The sequence below is a fragment of the Nerophis lumbriciformis genome, linkage group LG18 (assembly GCF_033978685.3).
Source record: "Nerophis lumbriciformis linkage group LG18, RoL_Nlum_v2.1, whole genome shotgun sequence".
Classification (NCBI taxonomy): Eukaryota; Metazoa; Chordata; class Actinopteri; order Syngnathiformes; family Syngnathidae; genus Nerophis; species Nerophis lumbriciformis.
The window spans coordinates 9,730,206-9,750,000 of record NC_084565.2 but is presented as its reverse complement, the minus strand read 5'-3'; the positions used below and the strand labels follow the sequence as shown (position 1 = coordinate 9,750,000).

Genomic DNA, 19,795 nt, shown 5'->3' with positions numbered 1-19,795 from the left:
GCCACACGTTGTATGGTGTTTACGCTTGCTCACGTAGGTGACAGCAAGGCATACTTGGTCAACAACCACACAGGTTACACTGACGGTGGCGGTATGAAAAAAAAACTGTAACACTCTTACTAATAATGCGCCACACTGTGAACCCACACCAAACAAGAATGACAAACACATTTCGGGAGAACATCTGCACAGTAACACAACATAAACACAACAGGACAAATACCCAGAATCCCATGCAGCCCTAACTCTTCCGGGATACATTATACACCCTCGCTACCAAACCCCGCCCAGCTCAACCGACGCACAGGCGCCTTGTGGCGACCCATCAGCGTTCCTGTTCTGTAACCCTATACACTGTTTGTTTGTCTCATCTTGAACAGGTGTGTGCTGAAAACAACGTTTTGTTGTACTTGTGCAATGACAATAAATACCTATCTATCTATCTATCTAAAACAGGGGTGCTCATTACGTCGATCGCGAGCTACCGGTCGATCTCGGAGGGTGTTTCAGTAGATCACCAGCCAGGCATTAAAAAAATAGTCCTAAAAATGAGCGATCATAAATCTTCACTATGACATCACTTTCGTCACTTGATTGACATTCACGGCACCCGAGGGTCTTCTGAGATGACGCTGGCTGCTGCCAGCTCATTAAAATTACCGACTGGAAGGCGAGAAACACTTTATTTCAACAGACTCTGGCGCCGTACCTGTCGTCAAAACTCCAAAGACCGACTGCACAGTTGCACAGTTGTGCTAACAAAATAAGAGTCTCAGAAAGCTGGCGTGCACAAGCTAGCAAGCTACGGAGTTTGCCGACAATGTATTTCTTGTAAAGTGTATACAAAGGAGTACGGAAGCTGGATAAATAAGATGCCAAAAAGCAACCACTTTCATGTGGTATTTGTCCTCCATTCGAAAATGTGGACGTTATCAGCACCACTGTCTGATTCCAATCAGTGCAAGTCATCAGAATCAGGTAATACACCAACTTATATTCTTGTCTTCATGAAAGAAAGGAATCTATATGTGTTAAACATGCTTGTATTATCTTTAAACACCTTTAACTTATTAACAATATTAACTATATGTGTTAAACATGCTTGCATTATCTTTAAACACCTTTAACTTATTAATAATGTTAACTATATGTATTAAACATGCTTGTATTATCATTAAACACCTTTAACTTGTTAACAATATTAACTATATGTGTTAAACATGCTTGCATTATCTTTAAACACCTTTAACTTATTAATAATATTAACTATATGTATTAAACATGCTTGTATTATCATTAAACACCTTTAACTTGTTAACAATATTAACTATATGTATTAAACATGCTTGCATTATCTTTAAACACCTTTAACTTGTTAACAATATTAACTATATGTATTAAACATACTTGTATTATCATTAAACACCTTTAATTAATTAGCAATATTAACTATATGTATTAAACATTCTTGTATTATCATTAAACACCTTTAATTTATTAACAATATTAACTATTTGTGTTAAACATGCTTGCATTATCATTAAACACCTTTAACTTATTAACAAAAACATATATTTCAAAAATAAGTAGATATAAATGATATATATGAATGAGGTAGATCCCCACGACTTGATCAATTGAAAAGTAGCTCGCCTGCAGAAAAAGTGTGAGCACCCCTGATCTAAAACAACAACATTGTGACGGGGTAGAGTCAAATGGCCTGGTGGAGGGCTATGGCACGAAAATAGACAGTCAGAAGGCGGCTTGAAAATGGTCTGTAAAACATAATCTGAGAAATTTTGAGCAAAGAACCACACTCACATGTTATGTAGACCTCAAGGAAGTCTTTTAAATGTAGAAAAAAAATCATAATATGATCCTTTTAAGACATTACTTTCCTACATGGACTGTTGTTGTCATGGTTACATTAATATGAACAAGAATTCGACTGACTTGATATTCAGGGCCTCAAACAATACGCTACAAAGAGGATGGCGGGCCATCACGTTTTCCTTCACCAGCTAACAGTTTTGCTGATTCAAGTCCCGGACGGAAGCCGTCTCCACGTGTGACGCTGAGGAAACCCCGCTGATGTGACATCATCCGTGAAATTGAATCAACAACTCCCTCCTGGTAATTACACTTGCCTAAATGGGAAGGCAAAGTGTGGGTGTAATGCAATTAACATGTAATTGCCAAGCTGACCGCGGTGGCGCTGATCGGATTCTAAATGGGCCGTCAATGAGAACCGCGAGGGTCCGTTCTGGTGTTTACTACGTGTTAACACTAAGGATGGACATCACATGGTGAAGTTGGCTGTGAAACGGTGGCGCGCCTTGAAGGCACTACTGCCACCTGCAGGCCTGGAGTGGAACAGTATGATTAGGATTTCTACAAACATTGCATTGTGACCGCCACTGATAACTGCCATTCTTTGCTTTTGACCACTGATTGTATTCCGTCACGTGACTTCTAGTGGAAACCAGTGGTGGTCCACCAAGCCAAAATGTCTATTGTACACAACTGAGTACACAAGCGGCTTAAATCTTCCTGCAAAAAGCAGATACGAGCAAAAAAATCCAACTATGCAACGGAATAAATCCTATACTTGTTTTAAAAAAAAAAGATTTGTGGAGTGATATCAAGGATTATTTGTTGAGCGAGTTCCCAGACATGTGAACTATTGTGCTCCAGACATCTTATACAGGACAAAACAGATGAAACTTGTAAAAGCATGGAGGTCAACAACTTCTTTGTGAGTGTCTGGGTCAAGGACGTTGGTATCAACACTCTCCTGGGTAAATATGTATCGTTTTTGTAAGGGTAAGTTTGTATTTTATGATTGAACTTTGCGTCTACAGCCATGTTTGTTGTTGTTGTTGTTGTACGCATCGTTTACAAGTAGCTTGTTTTTCCCGTCTTTAGCAAAATATAACAATAAATGTCAACATTGTGTATGTGCTGAAAGATTAATTTATGATTGTTTATCAAAGTATAACTAAATATGTCAACATTGTGTATGTGCTGAAAGATTCATTTATGATTGTTTATCAAAATATAACTATAGATGTCAACATTGTGTACGTGCTGAAAGATTCATTTATGATTGTTTATCAAAATATAACTATAGATGTCAACATTGTGTATGTGCTTGAAGATGAATTTATGATTGTTTATCAAAATATAACAAAATATGTCAACATTGTGTACGTGCTGAAAGATTCATTTATGAATGTTTATCAAAATATAACTATAGATGTCAACATTGTGTATGTGCTGAAAGATTCATTTATGATTGTTTATCAAAATATAACAAAATATGTCAACATTGTGTACGTGCTGAAAGATTCATTTATGAATGTTTATCAAAATATAACTATAGATGTCAACATTGTGTATGTGCTGAAAGATTAATTTATGATTGTTTATCAAAATATAACAAAATATGTCAACATTGTGTATGTGCTGAAAGATTCATTAATGATTGTTTATCAAAATATAACTATAGATGTCAACATTGTGTACGTGCTGAAAGATTCATTTATGATTGTTTATCAAAATATAACTATAGATGTCAACATTGTGTACGTGCTGAAAGATTCATTTATGATTGTTTATCAAAATATAACTATAGATGTCAACATTGTGTATGTGCTGAAAGATTCATTTATGATTGTTTATCAAAATATAACTATAGATGTCAACATTGTGTACGTGCTGAAAGATTCATTTATGATTGTTTATCAAAATATAACTATAGATGTCAACATTGTGTACGTGCTGAAAGATTCATTTATGAATGTTTATCAAAATATAACTATAGATGTCAACATTGTGTATGTGCTGAAAGATTCATTTATGATTGTTTATCAAAATATAACAAAATATGTCAACATTGTGTATGTGCTGAAAGATTCATTAATGATTGTTTATCAAAATATAACTATAGATGTCAACATTGTGTATGTGCTGAAAGATTCATTTATGATTGTTTATCAAAATATAACAAAATATGTCAACATTGTGTATGTGCTGAAAGATTCATTAATGATTGTTTATCAAAATATAACAAAATATGTCAACATTGTGTATGTGCTGAAAGATTCATTTATGATTGTTTATCAAAATATAACTATAGATGTCAACATTGTGTATGTGCTGAAGGATTAATTTATGAAAATATAACTATAGATGTCAACATTGTGTACATGCTGAAAGATTCATTTATGATCGTTTATCAAAATATAACTATAGATGTCAACATTGTGTACGTGCTGAAAGATTCATTTATGATTGTTTATCAAAATATAACTATAGATGTCAACATTGTGTATGTGCTGAAAGATTCATTTATGATTGTTTATCAAAATATAACTAAATATGTCAACATTGTGTACGTGCTGAAAGATTCATTTATGAATGTTTATCAAAATATAACTATAGATGTCAACATTGTGTATGTGCTGAAAGATTCATTTATGATTGTTTATGAAAATATAACTATAGATGCCAACATTGTGTATGTGCTGAAAGATTCATTTATGATTGTTTATCAATATATAACTAAATGTCAACATTGTATGTGCTGAAAGATTCATTTATGAATGTTTATCAAAATATAACTATAGATGTCAACATTGTGTACGTGCTAAAGATTCATTTATGATTGTTTATCAAAATATAACTATAGATGTCAACATTGTGTACGTGCTGAAAGATTCATTTATGATTGTTTATCAAAATATAACTATGGATGTCAACATTGTGTATGTGCTGAAAGATTCATTTATGATTGTTTATCAAAATATAACTATAGATGTCAACATTGTGTATGTGCTGAAAGATTCATTTATGATTGTTTATCAAAATATAACTATAGATGTCAACATTGTGTATGTGCTGAAAGATTCATTTATGAATGTTTATCAAAATATAACTATGGATGTCAACATTGTGTACGTGCTGAAAGATTCATTTATGATTGTTTATCAAAATATAACTATAGATGTCAACATTGTGTACGTGCTGAAAGATTCATTTATGATTGTTTATCAAAATATAACTATAGATGTCAACATTGTGTACGTGCTGAAAGATTCATTTATGATTGTTTATCAAAATATAACTATAGATGTCAACATTGTGTATGTGCTGAAAGATTCATTTATGATTGTTTATCAAAATTTAACTAAATATGTCATTGTGTACGTGCTGAAAGATTCATTTATGAATGTTTATCAAAATATAACTATAGATGTCAACATTGTGTACGTGCTGAAAGATTCATTTATGAATGTTTATCAAAATATAACTATAGATGTCAACATTGTGTATGTGCTGAAAGATTCATTTATGATTGTTTATCAAAATGTAACTAAATATGTCAACATTGTGTACGTGCTGAAAGATTCATTTATGAATGTTTATCAAAATATAACTATAGATGTCAACATTGTGTATGTGCTGAAAGATTCATTTATGAATGTTTATCAAAATATAACTATAGATGTCAACATTGTGTACGTGCTGAAAGATTCATTTATGAATGTTTATCAAAATATAACTATAGATGTCAACATTGTGTATGGGCTGAAAGATTCATTTATGATTGTTTATCAAAATTTAACTAAATATGTCAACATTGTGTACGTGCTGAAAGATTCATTTATGAATGTTTATCAAAATATAACTATAGATGTCAACATTGTGTACGTGCTGAAAGATTCATTTATGAATGTTTATCAAAATATAACTATAGATGTCAACATTGTGTATGTGCTGAAAGATTCATTTATGATTGTTTATCAAAATTTAACTAAATATGTCAACATTGTGTACGTGCTGAAAGATTCATTTATGATTGTTTATCAAAATATAACTATAGATGTCAACATTGTGTACGTGCTGAAAGATTCATTTATGATTGTTTATCAAAATATAACTATAGATGTCAACATTGTGTATGTGCTGAAAGATTCATTTATGATTGTTTATCAAAATTTAACTAAATATGTCAACATTGTGTACGTGCTAAAAGATTCATTTATGAATGTTTATCAAAATATAACTATAGATGTCAACATTGTGTACGTGCTGAAAGATTCATTTATGAATGTTTATCAAAATATAACTATAGATGTCAACATTGTGTATGTGCTGAAAGATTCATTTATGATTGTTTATCAACATTTAACTAAATATGTCAACAATGTGTACGTGCTGAAAGATTCATTTATGAATGTTTATCAAAATATAACTATAGATGTCAACATTGTGTATGTGCTGAAAGATTCATTTATGAATGTTTATCAAAATATAACTATAGATGTCAACATTGTGTACGTGCTGAAAGATTCATTTATGATTGTTTATCAAAATTTAACTAAATATGTCAACATTGTGTACGTGCTGAAAGATTCATTTATGAATGTTTATCAAAATATAACTATAGATGTCAACATTGTGTATGTGCTGAAAGATTCATTTATGATTGTTTATCAAAATTTAACTAAATATGTCAACATTGTGTACGTGCTGAAAGATTCATTTATGAATGTTTATCAAAATATAACTATAGATGTCAACATTGTGTATGTGCTGAAAGATTCATTTATGAATGTTTATCAAAATATAACTATAGATGTCAACATTGTGTATGTGCTGAAAGATTCATTTATGAATGTTTATCAAAATATAACTATAAATATCAACATTGTGTACATGCTGAAAGATTCATTTATGAATGTTTATCAAAATATAACTATAGATGTCAACATTGTGTATGTGCTGAAAGATTCATTAATGATTGTTTATCAAAATATAACTATAGATGTCAACATTGTGTACGTGCTGAAAGATTCATTTATGATTGTTTATCAAAATATAACTATAGATGTCAACATTGTGTACGTGCTGAAAGATTCATTTATGATTGTTTATCAAAATATAACTATAGATGTCAACATTGTGTATGTGCTGAAAGATTCATTTATGATTGTTTATCAAAATATAACTATAGATGTCAACATTGTGTACGTGCTGAAAGATTCATTTATGAATGTTTATCAAAATATAACTATAGATGTCAACATTGTGTATGTGCTGAAAGATTCATTTATGATTGTTTATCAAAATATAACAAAATATGTCAACATTGTGTATGTGCTGAAAGATTCATTAATGATTGTTTATCAAAATATAACTATGGATGTCAACATTGTGTATGTGCTGAAAGATTCATTTATGATTGTTTATCAAAATATAACTATAGATGTCAACATTGTGTATGTGCTGAAAGATTCATTTATGATTGTTTATCAAAATATAACTATAGATGTCAACATTGTGTATGTGCTGAAGGATTCATTTATGAAAATATAACTATAGATGTCAACATTGTGTACATGCTGAAAGATTCATTTATGATTGTTTATCAAAATATAACTATAGATGTCAACATTGTGTACGTGCTGAAAGATTCATTTATGATTGTTTATCAAAATATAACTATAGATGTCAACATTGTGTATGTGCTGAAAGATTCATTTATGATTGTTTATCAAAATATAACTAAATATGTCAACATTGTGTACGTGCTGAAAGATTAATTTATGAATGTTTATCAAAATATAACTATAGATGTCAACATTGTGTATGTGCTGAAAGATTCATTTATGATTGTTTATGAAAATATAACTATAGATGTCAACATTGTGTATGTGCTGAAAGATTCATTTATGATTGTTTATCAATATATAACTAAATGTCAACATTGTATGTGCTGAAAGATTCATTTATGAATGTTTATCAAAATATAACTATAGATGTCAACATTGTGTACGTGCTGAAAGATTCATTTATGATTGTTTATCAAAATATAACTATAGATGTCAACATTGTGTACGTGCTGAAAGATTCATTTATGATTGTTTATCAAAATATAACTATGGATGTCAACATTGTGTATGTGCTGAAAGATTCATTTATGATTGTTTATCAAAATATAACTATAGATGTCAACATTGTGTATGTGCTGAAAGATTCATTTATGATTGTTTATCAAAATTTAACTAAATATGTCAACATTGTGTACGTGCTGAAAGATTCATTTATGAATGTTTATCAAAATATAACTATGGATGTCAACATTGTGTACGTGCTGAAAGATTCATTTATGATTGTTTATCAAAATATAACTATAGATGTCAACATTGTGTACGTGCTGAAAGATTCATTTATGATTGTTTATCAAAATATAACTATAGATGTCAACATTGTGTATGTGCTGAAAGATTCATTTATGATTGTTTATCAAAATTTAACTAAATATGTCAACATTGTGTACGTGCTGAAAGATTCATTTATGAATGTTTATCAAAATATAACTATAGATGTCAACATTGTGTACGTGCTGAAAGATTCATTTATGAATGTTTATCAAAATATAACTATAGATGTCAACATTGTGTATGTGCTGAAAGATTCATTTATGATTGTTTATCAAAATGTAACTAAATATGTCAACATTGTGTACATGCTGAAAGATTCATTTATGAATGTTTATCAAAATATAACTATAGATGTCAACATTGTGTATGTGCTGAAAGATTCATTTATGAATGTTTATCAAAATATAACTATAGATGTCAACATTGTGTACGTGCTGAAAGATTCATTTATGAATGTTTATCAAAATATAACTATAGATGTCAACATTGTGTATGTGCTGAAAGATTCATTTATGTTTATCAAAATTTAACTAAATATGTCAACATTGTGTACGTGCTGAAAGATTCATTTATGAATGTTTATCAAAATATAACTATAGATGTCAACATTGTGTACGTGCTGAAAGATTCATTTATGAATGTTTATCAAAATATAACTATAGATGTCAACATTGTGTATGTGCTGAAAGATTCATTTATGATTGTTTATCAAAATTTAACTAAATATGTCAACATTGTGTACGTGCTGAAAGATTCATTTATGATTGTTTATCAAAATATAACTATAGATGTCAACATTGTGTACGTGCTGAAAGATTCATTTATGATTGTTTATCAAAATATAACTATAGATGTCAACATTGTGTATGTGCTGAAAGATTCATTTATGATTGTTTATCAAAATTTAACTAAATATGTCAACATTGTGTACGTGCTAAAAGATTCATTTATGAATGTTTATCAAAATATAACTATAGATGTCAACATTGTGTACGTGCTGAAAGATTCATTTATGAATGTTTATCAAAATATAACTATAGATGTCAACATTGTGTATGTGCTGAAAGATTCATTTATGATTGTTTATCAACATTTAACTAAATATGTCAACATTGTGTACGTGCTGAAAGATTCATTTATGAATGTTTATCAAAATATAACTATAGATGTCAACATTGTGTATGTGCTGAAAGATTCATTTATGAATGTTTATCAAAATATAACTATAGATGTCAACATTGTGTACGTGCTGAAAGATTCATTTATGATTGTTTATCAAAATTTAACTAAATATGTCAACATTGTGTACGTGCTGAAAGATTCATTTATGAATGTTTATCAAAATATAACTATAGATGTCAACATTGTGTATGTGCTGAAAGATTCATTTATGATTGTTTATCAAAATTTAACTAAATATGTCAACATTGTGTACGTGCTGAAAGATTCATTTATGAATGTTTATCAAAATATAACTATAGATGTCAACATTGTGTATGTGCTGAAAGATTCATTTATGAATGTTTATCAAAATATAACTATAGATGTCAACATTGTGTATGTGCTGAAAGATTCATTTATGAATGTTTATCAAAATATAACTATAAATATCAACATTGTGTACGTGCTGAAAGATTCATTTATGAATGTTTATCAAAATATAACTATAGATGTCAACATTGTGTATGTGCTGAAAGATTCATTTATGATTGTTTATCAAAATTTAACTAAATATGTCAACATTGTGTACGTGCTGAAAGATTTATTTATGAATGTTTATCAAAATATAACTATAGATGTCAACATTGTGTATGTGCTGAAAGATTCATTTATGATTGTTTATGAAAATATAACTATAGATGTCAACATTGTGTACGTGCTGAAAGATTCATTTATGATTGTTTATCAAAATATAACTAAATGTCAACATTGTATGTGCTGAAAGATTCATTCATGATTGTTTATCAAAATATAACTAAATGTCAACATTGTATGTGCTGAAAGATTCATTTATGAATGTTTATCAAAATATAACTATAGATGTCAACATTGTGTACGTGCTGAAAGATTCATTTATGAATGTTTATCAAAATATAACTATAGATGTCAACATTGTGTATGTGCTGAAAGATTCATTTATGATTGTTTATCAAAATTTAACTAAATATGTCAACATTGTGTACGTGCTGAAAGATTCATTTATGAATGTTTATCAAAATATAACTATAGATGTCAACATTGTGTATGTGCTGAAAGATTCATTTATGATTGTTTATCAAAATATAACTAAATGTCAACATTGTATGTGCTGAAAGATTCATTTATGAATGTTTATCAAAATATAACTATAGATGTCAACATTGTGTACGTGCTGAAAGATTCATTTATGAATGTTTATCAAAATATAACTATAGATGTCAACATTGTGTATGTGCTGAAAGATTCATTTATGATTGTTTATCAAAATTTAACTAAATATGTCAACATTGTGTACGTGCTGAAAGATTCATTTATGAATGTTTATCAAAATATAACTATAGATGTCAACATTGTGTATGTGCTGAAAGATTCATTTATGAATGTTTATCAAAATATAACTATAAATATCAACATTGTGTACGTGCTGAAAGATTCATTTATGAATGTTTATCAAAATATAACTATAGATGTCAACATTGTGTATGTGCTGAAAGATTCATTTATGATTGTTTATCAAAATGTAACTAAATATGTCAACATTGTGTACGTGCTGAAAGATTTATTTATGAATGTTTATCAAAATATAACTATAGATGTCAACATTGTGTATGTGCTGAAAGATTCATTTATGATTGTTTATCAAAATATAACTAAATGTCAACATTGTGTATGTGCTGAAAGATTCATTTATGATTGTTTATCGAAATATAACTAAATATGTCAACATTGTGTATGTGCTGAAAGATTCATTTATGAATGTTTATAAAAATATAACTAAATATGTCAACATTGTGTACGTGCTGAAAGATTCATTTATGAATGTTTATCAAAATATAACCCTAGATGTCAACATTGTGTATGTGCTGAAAGATTCATTTATGATTGTTTATCAAAATATAACTATAGATATCAACATTGTGTATGTGCTGAAAGATTCATTAATGATTGTTTATCAAAATATAACTATAGATGTCAACATTGTGTATGTGCTGAAAGATTCATTTATGATTGTTTATCAAAATATAACCCTAGATGTCAACATTGTGTATGTGCTGAAAGATTAATTTATGATTGTTTATCAAAATATAACAATAGATATCAACATTGTGTATGTGCTGAAAGATTAATTAATGATTGTTTATCAAAATATAACTATAGATGTCAACATTGTGTATGTGCTGAAAGATTCATTTATGATTGTTTATCAAAATATAACTATAGATGTCAACATTGTGTATGTGCTGAAAGATTCATTTATGATTGTTTATCAAAATATAACTAAATATGTCAACATTGTGTACGTGCTGAAAGATTCATTTATGAATGTTTATCAAAATATAACCCTATATGTCAACATTGTGTATGTGCTGAAAGATTCATTTATGATTGTTTATCAAAATATAACTATGGATGTCAACATTGTGTATGTGCTGAAAGATTCGTGATTACCCTTTTGCAGAACAAACTCTGATATTAACAAAAGAAACAATAATTTCATAAAATTGTCTATAAATAAATAAATAAAAACAATCCACATTTTGTGTGTGAAACCAGTATCTAAACATAGTGTAGCTCCTCCTCTGAATGCAAGTGCTCCTACAGCAGGAATACAAATGATGTATTCCTACAAAATACTAAATCTGGCAAGACACTGCAGCTTTGTTTGTTTTTCTCTTTAAAAGGGTGTTTATGTCCTTTTTGTGTTGCACACTTTAAAAAAGCTTTACGTTCATTAAAGCAACTAATTGTCCAGTCATGGTATTAAACCTTGAACATGATCTGTCTCGGGGACACTTATCAATGATGGACATGTGTACATTTTGAGTTAACTATAAACAAACTGATTAATCGGGATTAAATATCTCAATCGTTTGACAGGTCTAATTATAATATATTTAGTAAAAATTATAATTAGGCGAGACTACTGCAACGCACTCCTTGTGGGGATCCCCAGCAAGAACATCCAGAAGCTGCGATACATACAGAATAGTGCTGCTAGGATCCTGATGAGAGTGCGGAAATATGACCATATCACACCAACTCTCAAATCCCTTCACTGGCTTCCTGTTCCACTCAGGATTGAATTCAAAGTCTCCTTACTAACCCACCAGTGCCTCCATGGAAATGCCCCCCTCTACCTCAAACAACTACTCACCCCCAAATCCTCCACACGACACCTCCACTCCGGACAGACTAACCTCCTCCAACCTCCGAGGACAAAGCTACGAACAATGGGAGACCGGGCTTTCTGCTCCGCCGCTCCCAGTCTGTGGAACGCTCTCCCTGACCACCTGAGGGCACCACAGACTGTGCATGCTTTTAAAAAAGGCTTAAAAACCCTTTTTTTTTCTTTTCTTTTTTTTTTAAAGTTTTTTTTTAAGAGATATGCATACTAGTTTTAGCTATTTGGCTGTTTGAGTTTATTTTATTATTTTTTTAATTCTCTTTTTATTTATTTCTTTTTTTAATACAGTGTAGCACTTTGAGGTTGTTTACTCAATGTAAAGTGCTTTTTACAAATACAATCTATTATTATTATTATTAATTACAGTATTTTCTTATATGGTATAAATATAAGCTTCATCATGTGACAAATATAATCCATGGTAATATATGACACGATGTGTTGTGTGTGCTCTTACGTTGTGCAATCTTGGCCAAGTGCATCCTGTTGACCCAGGAGATCTTGCTGAGGGGGTTGGGAGTGTTGAAGACCACCATGAAGCTCACAGGGCGACCGGACCTGGAGAAGAACAAAAACATGAAGTTGTTTGTTTTTTTTAGCCCTGTTTAAATTGGTACACACTAGGGTTGTACGGTATACCGGTATTAGTATAGTACCGCCATACTAATTTATCATATTTGGTACTATACCGCCTCTAAAAAGTACCGGAGGAGCATGTTCGGCAGCGCACACGCACAGAGTACTTACAAGCAGACAGTGTGTAGACAGAAAAGAGAATGGACGCATTTTGGTGTAAAAAGTCAAGATAAAGGTGAAGTTATAACACTGAAACACCCTCGGGAAGAGCTGCTTTAAGACATGGCTAGCTAGTTAGCGGCTAACGTCCATCCGCCGTCGTCAGTGTTTTAGCTACTTCTAAATCACTAATCCTCGTCTCCATGGCGACAAATAAAGTACGTTTCCTACAACTACCATTATCACTGCAGGACGAGGAATAGCTAAACATGCTTCACTACACCTGACATCCACTGTAATGATACCAAGTACAAGAGCATATCTAGTCAATACTACTATGATTACATCGATCTTTTTTCCTTTTTTAAAAATTCATATTATATTTATAAAGTCAGTTATTACGTCCCTGGACACATGAGGACTTTGAATATGACTAATGTATGATCCTGTAACTACTTGGTATCACATCCATACCTAAATGTGTGGTATCATCCAAAACTAATGTCAAGTATCAAAGAAGAGAAGAATAAGTGATTATTGCATTTTAACAGAAGTGTAGATAGAACATGTTAAAAGAGAAAATAAGCAGATATTAACAGTAAATGAACAAGTAGATTAATAATCCATTTTTACAGTTTGTCCCTCATAATGTGTAGAAAATAATAGGTGTATAAATGACACAATATGTTACTGCATACGACTAATTAGGAGTCTTTGTTTGTTTACTTACTACTAAAAGACAAGTTGTCTAGTATGTTCACTATTTTATTTAAGGACTAAATGACAATAATAAACATATGTTTCATGTACACTAACATTTTTTGTTAAAATAAAGCCAACAATGCAATTTTTGGTGGTCCCCTTTATTTAATAAAGTATCGAAAAGTATCAAAAAGTATCGACATATTATTATCCGGACAACACTGTGCTTTACCAATCAAATATGTGCTTATTCTACCATAATTTATTAAGAATCTTAATTTATAAATATTAATCATGAAATGCTGTTAGTAATGTATATTAAAAAAATACTAATAAAAAAAAAAATACGACCAATTAGGAGTCTTTGTTTGTTTACTTACTACTAAAAGACAAGTTGTCTAGTATGTTCAACATTTTATTTAAGGACTAAATGACAATAATAAACATATGTTTCATCTACACTAATATTTTTTGTTGAAATAAAGCCAATAATTTCATTTTTTTGTGGTCCTCTTTATTTAGAAGAGTATCGAAATACATTTTGGTACCGGTACTAAAATATTGGTATGGGCACAAGACTAGTACACACTTTGACTGCCAAAATGTGATCCGGACCATAAGCACAGGTACAAATAAATTCAAAATGATTCAAATGTATGGAAACTATTGTTTGAGGAACATACCATATTTTTCGGACTATAAGTGGCAGTTTTTTTTCATAGTTTGGCCGGGGGTGCGACTTATACTCAGGAGCGACTTATGTGTGAAATGATGAACACATTATAATATTATTGATCTCATTGACGTAAGAGACTAGACGTATAAGATTTCATGGGATTTAGCGATTAGATTGTTTGGTAAACGTATAGCATGTTCTATATGTTATAGTTATTTGAATGACTCTTACCATAATATGTTACATTAACATACCAGTTGGTTATTTATGCCTCATATAACGTACACTTATTCAGCCTGTTGTTCACTATTCTTCATTTATTTTAAATTGCCTTTCAAATGTCTATTCTAGGTGTTGGATTGTATCAAATAAATTTCCCCAAAAAATGCGACTTATACTCCAGTGCGACTTATATGTTTTTTCCTTCTTTTTTATGCATTTTCGGCCGGTGCGACTTATACTCCGGAGCGACTTATACTCCAAAAAATACGGTATTTGCTAACAATCTTAAAGCATACTAAATAAACAGAGTTGAATGTAAAGTACTGCAACATTTCAACAATTGCTTCAATGAATGCCAAATAAAGGGCTAGTTAGGCTCGAAAGCAAAAAGTAGAAAATAGACTCCATTTCGAACTTTGGCTACCAGGACAAAGGCCGCTTTTGGAAACACGGTCACGTCCCTCCGCTGTTTGAATAGCAATTTGAAATGAAAGCCTGCAGCCAGCAGCTAATATCGGAGTCTGTTTACTCACGTCTGAAGCCAAATTAAAATCTACGCTTGTTCTTGAAAGGGGAAAAAAAAAGCCAAGGTTTCATGATGAAATTCCCAACTGGCCTTCACCTATCTTGATAAACTTAGTGTCGCCTGAAACACACACACACACACACACACACACACACACACACACACACACACACACACACACACACACACACACACACACACACACACACACACACACACACACACACACACACACACACACACACACACACACACACACACACACACACACACACACACACACACACACACACACACACACACACACACACACACACACACACACACACACACACACACACACACACACACACACACACACACACACACACACACACACACACACACACACACACACACACACACACACACACACACACACACACACACACACACACACACACACCTCCCTTGTAGAACGCAGCATCAAAGCAGTCTATGACGGCGGGTAATGTAAAGAAAACCTCACTTAAGATATTCTAGATCAGGGGTGCTCATTACGTCGATCGCGAGCTACCGGTCGATCTCGGAGGGTGTGTCAGTCAATCACCAGCCAGGTATTAAAAAAATAGTCCTAAAAATGAGCGATCATAAATCTTCACTATGACGTCACTTTCGTCACTTGATTGACATTCACGGCACCCGAGGGTCTTCTGAGATGACGCTGGCTGCTGCCAGCTCATTAAAATTACCGACTGGAAGGCGAGAAACACTTTATTTCAACAGACTCTGGCGCCGTACCTGTCGTCAAAACTCCAAAGACCGACTGCACAGTTGCGCTAACAAAATAAGAGTCTCAGAAAGCTGGCGTGCACAAGCTAGCAAGCTACGGAGTTTGCCGACAATGTATTTCTTGTAAAGTGTATACAAAGGAGTACGGAAGCTGGACAAATAAGATGCCAAAAACCAACCACTTTCATGTGGTATTGGACAGAAAGGAGGACTTTTTTCTCCTCCATTCGAAAATGCGGACGTTTTTAGCACCACTGTCTGATTCCAATCAATGCAAGTCATCAGAATCAGGTAATACACCAACTTATATTCTTGTCTTCATGAAAGAAAGGAATCTATATGTGTTAAACATGCTTGTATTATCTTTAAACACCTTAACTTGTTAACAATATTAACTATATGTGTTAAACATGCTTGCATTATCTTTAAACACCTTTAACTTATTAACAATATTAACTATTTGTGTTAAACATGCTTGTATTATCATTAAACACCTTTAACTTGTTAATATTAACTATATGTATTAAACATACTTGTATTATCATTAAACACCTTTAATTTATTAACAATATTAACTATGTGTTAAACATGATTGCATTATCATTAAACACCTTTAATTTATTAACAATATTAACTATATGTGTTAAACATGCTTGCATTATCATTAAACACCTTTAGAATCAGAATCAGCTTTATTGTCATTACGCAAGGTAACGAGATTGAGGCCATGCCATACAGTGCGATGTGTGCATGCTAGAAAAACAATGTGCAAATATATAAAAATATAAAAAATGTAGAAGTGCAATGAATATGGTGTGAAATGAATATATACATGAAAAAAACAAAACAAAAACAGGGTGGTTGGTGGAATGGGTTATTGCACCGAAGAGAAGGCAGTTATGAGGGACAATGGGGCAGTCCGTTCAGGATGGTTATGGCCCTGGGGAAGAAGCTGTTCTTTAGCCTGTTTGTTTTGGTTTTAATGCACCTGTAGCGCTTCCCAGAGGGCAGCAGGTGGAACAGGTCAGAGCCAGGGTGGGTGCTGTCCTTGATGATGGCACTGGCTCTGTTGAGGCAGCGGGAGGTGTAGATGTCCGTCAGAGAGGGGAGAGGGCGGCCGATGATCTTCTGAGCCGTCTTGACCACTCTTTGCAGCCTCTCCCTGTCTGCTGCAGTGCAGCTGCCGTACCATACCGTAATACAGTAGGTCAGCAGGCTCTCGATGGACGAGCGGTAGAAGGTCAGCAGCAGGTCAGGCTTCAGGTTGTACTTCCCGAGGACTCTAAGGAAGTGTAGCCGCTGCTGAGCCTTCTTGATGATTGATGTGGTGTTGACTGTCCAGGAGAAGTCATTAGAGATGTGGACTCCAAGGTACCTGAAGGTGTGGACCCTCTCTACACGCTCGCCGTTGATGTAGAGGGGGGCAGGGTCGGTGCTGCTCCTCCTGAAGTCCACGATGATCTCTCTGGTCTTGCTGGTGTTGAGAGCGAGGTTGTTCTCCGAAGACCAGGCCGTCAGCTTCAGGACCTCCTCTCTGTAGGCAGCCTCGTCACCCCTGGAGATGAGCCCGACCACTGTGGTATCGTCGGCGAACTTGACGGTAAGGTTGTCACTGTGGGCCGGACTGCAGTCTTGGGTGTAAAGGCAGTAGAGGAGGGAGCTCAGCACACAGCCCTGTGGGGAGCCGATGCTCAGCGTGCGGGAGGATGAGAGGTGCGGGCCAAGTCTCACATTCTGGGGTCGGTCCGTTAGGAAGTCCCTTATCCAGGCGTTTGTGAGAGGGGGGAGGCCAAGAGTGTCCACTTTATTGCAGAGTCTGTCCGGGATTATTGTATTGAAGGCAGAGCTATAGTCCACATAACTTATTAACAAAAACTTATATTTCATAAATAAGTAAATATAAATGATATATATGAATGAGGTAGATCCCCACGACTTGATCAATTGAAAAGTAGCTCGCTTGCAGAAAAAGTGTGAGCACCCCTGTTCTAGATCAATTCCCTGGAGGAAGACGCGTTCCAATCGTATTGTGGCGTGTTTATTCCAAGCTGGTGGCCTCTGACAGGTATTTCAAACAAGTCGCGGTTAGATTTGACCGCGGTGGGACTTGAAAAACCTTGAGCTGCGGCTTTAAGATTAAGTGTTAAGTGCACAGGAAAAAACCTTCAGGACATGTCCAATAAATGGGTGGGGGGGTGGTTGGTCCTTTTTTTGCGGAGCTGTCAGGGCGGAGTTTCTTAAATGCCTCAAATGTCCGGCATTTTGAGTTATGGTTGCGTGTATTTTAAATGTACGTTCAGGGTTAAGAAGGGGTTAAAAACAAAACAAACAGCAGCATTGGTGAGGGAGGGGCAGAGACAGAGAGAGAGAGAGAGAGAGAGAGTTATGATAAACGCGCATGCGTCGCCAGGCTCTGCTTTTTATCCATAGATTTATCACATTTCATTTTTTATTATCTATAGCAGGGGTGTCAAAAGTGTGCTATTTGCGGCCACAGCTAATGTTTTAAAGGCCCACGGCACATTCTAAAAATACTATTCAAATAAACAAAAAGTAAAATAAAAAAGCTTAAAGGTTAAATGTAATTTAGAAAAAGTTGCAATGTTGACTAATAAAACAAAGCTGTTTTTTTTTCTTTCAAACTGTCATATATTTGAGTTTTAATAATCATGTTTTAGCATTACATTTGAATGTTTTCCAATCATGTTTTAGTATTATATTTGAGTGTTTTCTTATCATGTTTAGTATATTTAATGTTTTCCTGATCATGTTTTAGTATTATATTTGAGTTTTCTTATCATGTTTTAGTATTATATTTGAGTGTTTTCCTGATCATGTTTTAGTATTATATTTGAGTTTTCTTATCATGTTTTAGTATTATATTTGAGAGAGTTTTTTTATTATCATGTTTTAGTATTATATTTGAGTTTTCTTATCATGTTTTAGTATTATATTTGAGAGTTTTCTTATCATGTTTTAGTATTATATTTGAGTGTTTTCCTGATCATGTTTTAGTATTATATTTGAGTATTTTTTTCCGTTTTAGTATTAGGTTTCTCACATCGACGTCCCTTATGTGGGCTCTGTTCTGTACCGAGGATGTCGTTGTGGCTTGTGCAGCCCTTTGAGACTTTTGCGATTTAGGGCTATATAAATAAACATTGATTGATTGATTGATTGCTCAAAACATAATATTGAATCAAAATCAATGTTATTATGAATGATTGACCTATCCAAGGTTCCCATTACTTCACATCAAATATTACACTATGAAAAATATTTTTGTTGGAAGATTTTCCAAATTTGGTAAATAAATAACCCAAAAATGTATATTTTGTTTTTTACTGTACCGAAAATGAACCGAACCGTGACCTCTAAACCGAGGTACGTACCGAACCAAAAATGTTGTGTACCGTTACACCCCTACCAATCACATTGTCATACTTTTCAGTTTCTTTAAAAGCACACTTTTCTCCTCCTTAGTGAGTTTGTGAGCAGGAAGCAGTTTTGTTGTTTACTTGTTTACACGAGGGTTGTCCTGATACCAATAT

At 32.7% G+C, this 19,795-nt stretch overlaps 1 protein-coding gene across 4 annotated transcripts in view; it reads right to left on the bottom strand.

Moving 5' to 3' along the window:
• Positions 1-19,795, bottom strand: part of arhgef10la (Rho guanine nucleotide exchange factor (GEF) 10-like a) — a 456,971-nt gene that overhangs the window by 210,773 nt on the left and 226,403 nt on the right. For all 4 annotated transcript variants that reach the window (XM_061977629.1, XM_061977630.1, XM_061977632.1 and 1 more), the window contains one exon: positions 13,070-13,170. In XM_061977629.1, coding sequence (XP_061833613.1) covers positions 13,070-13,170 — 101 coding nt within the window. The remainder of the gene's footprint in view (positions 1-13,069; positions 13,171-19,795) is intronic.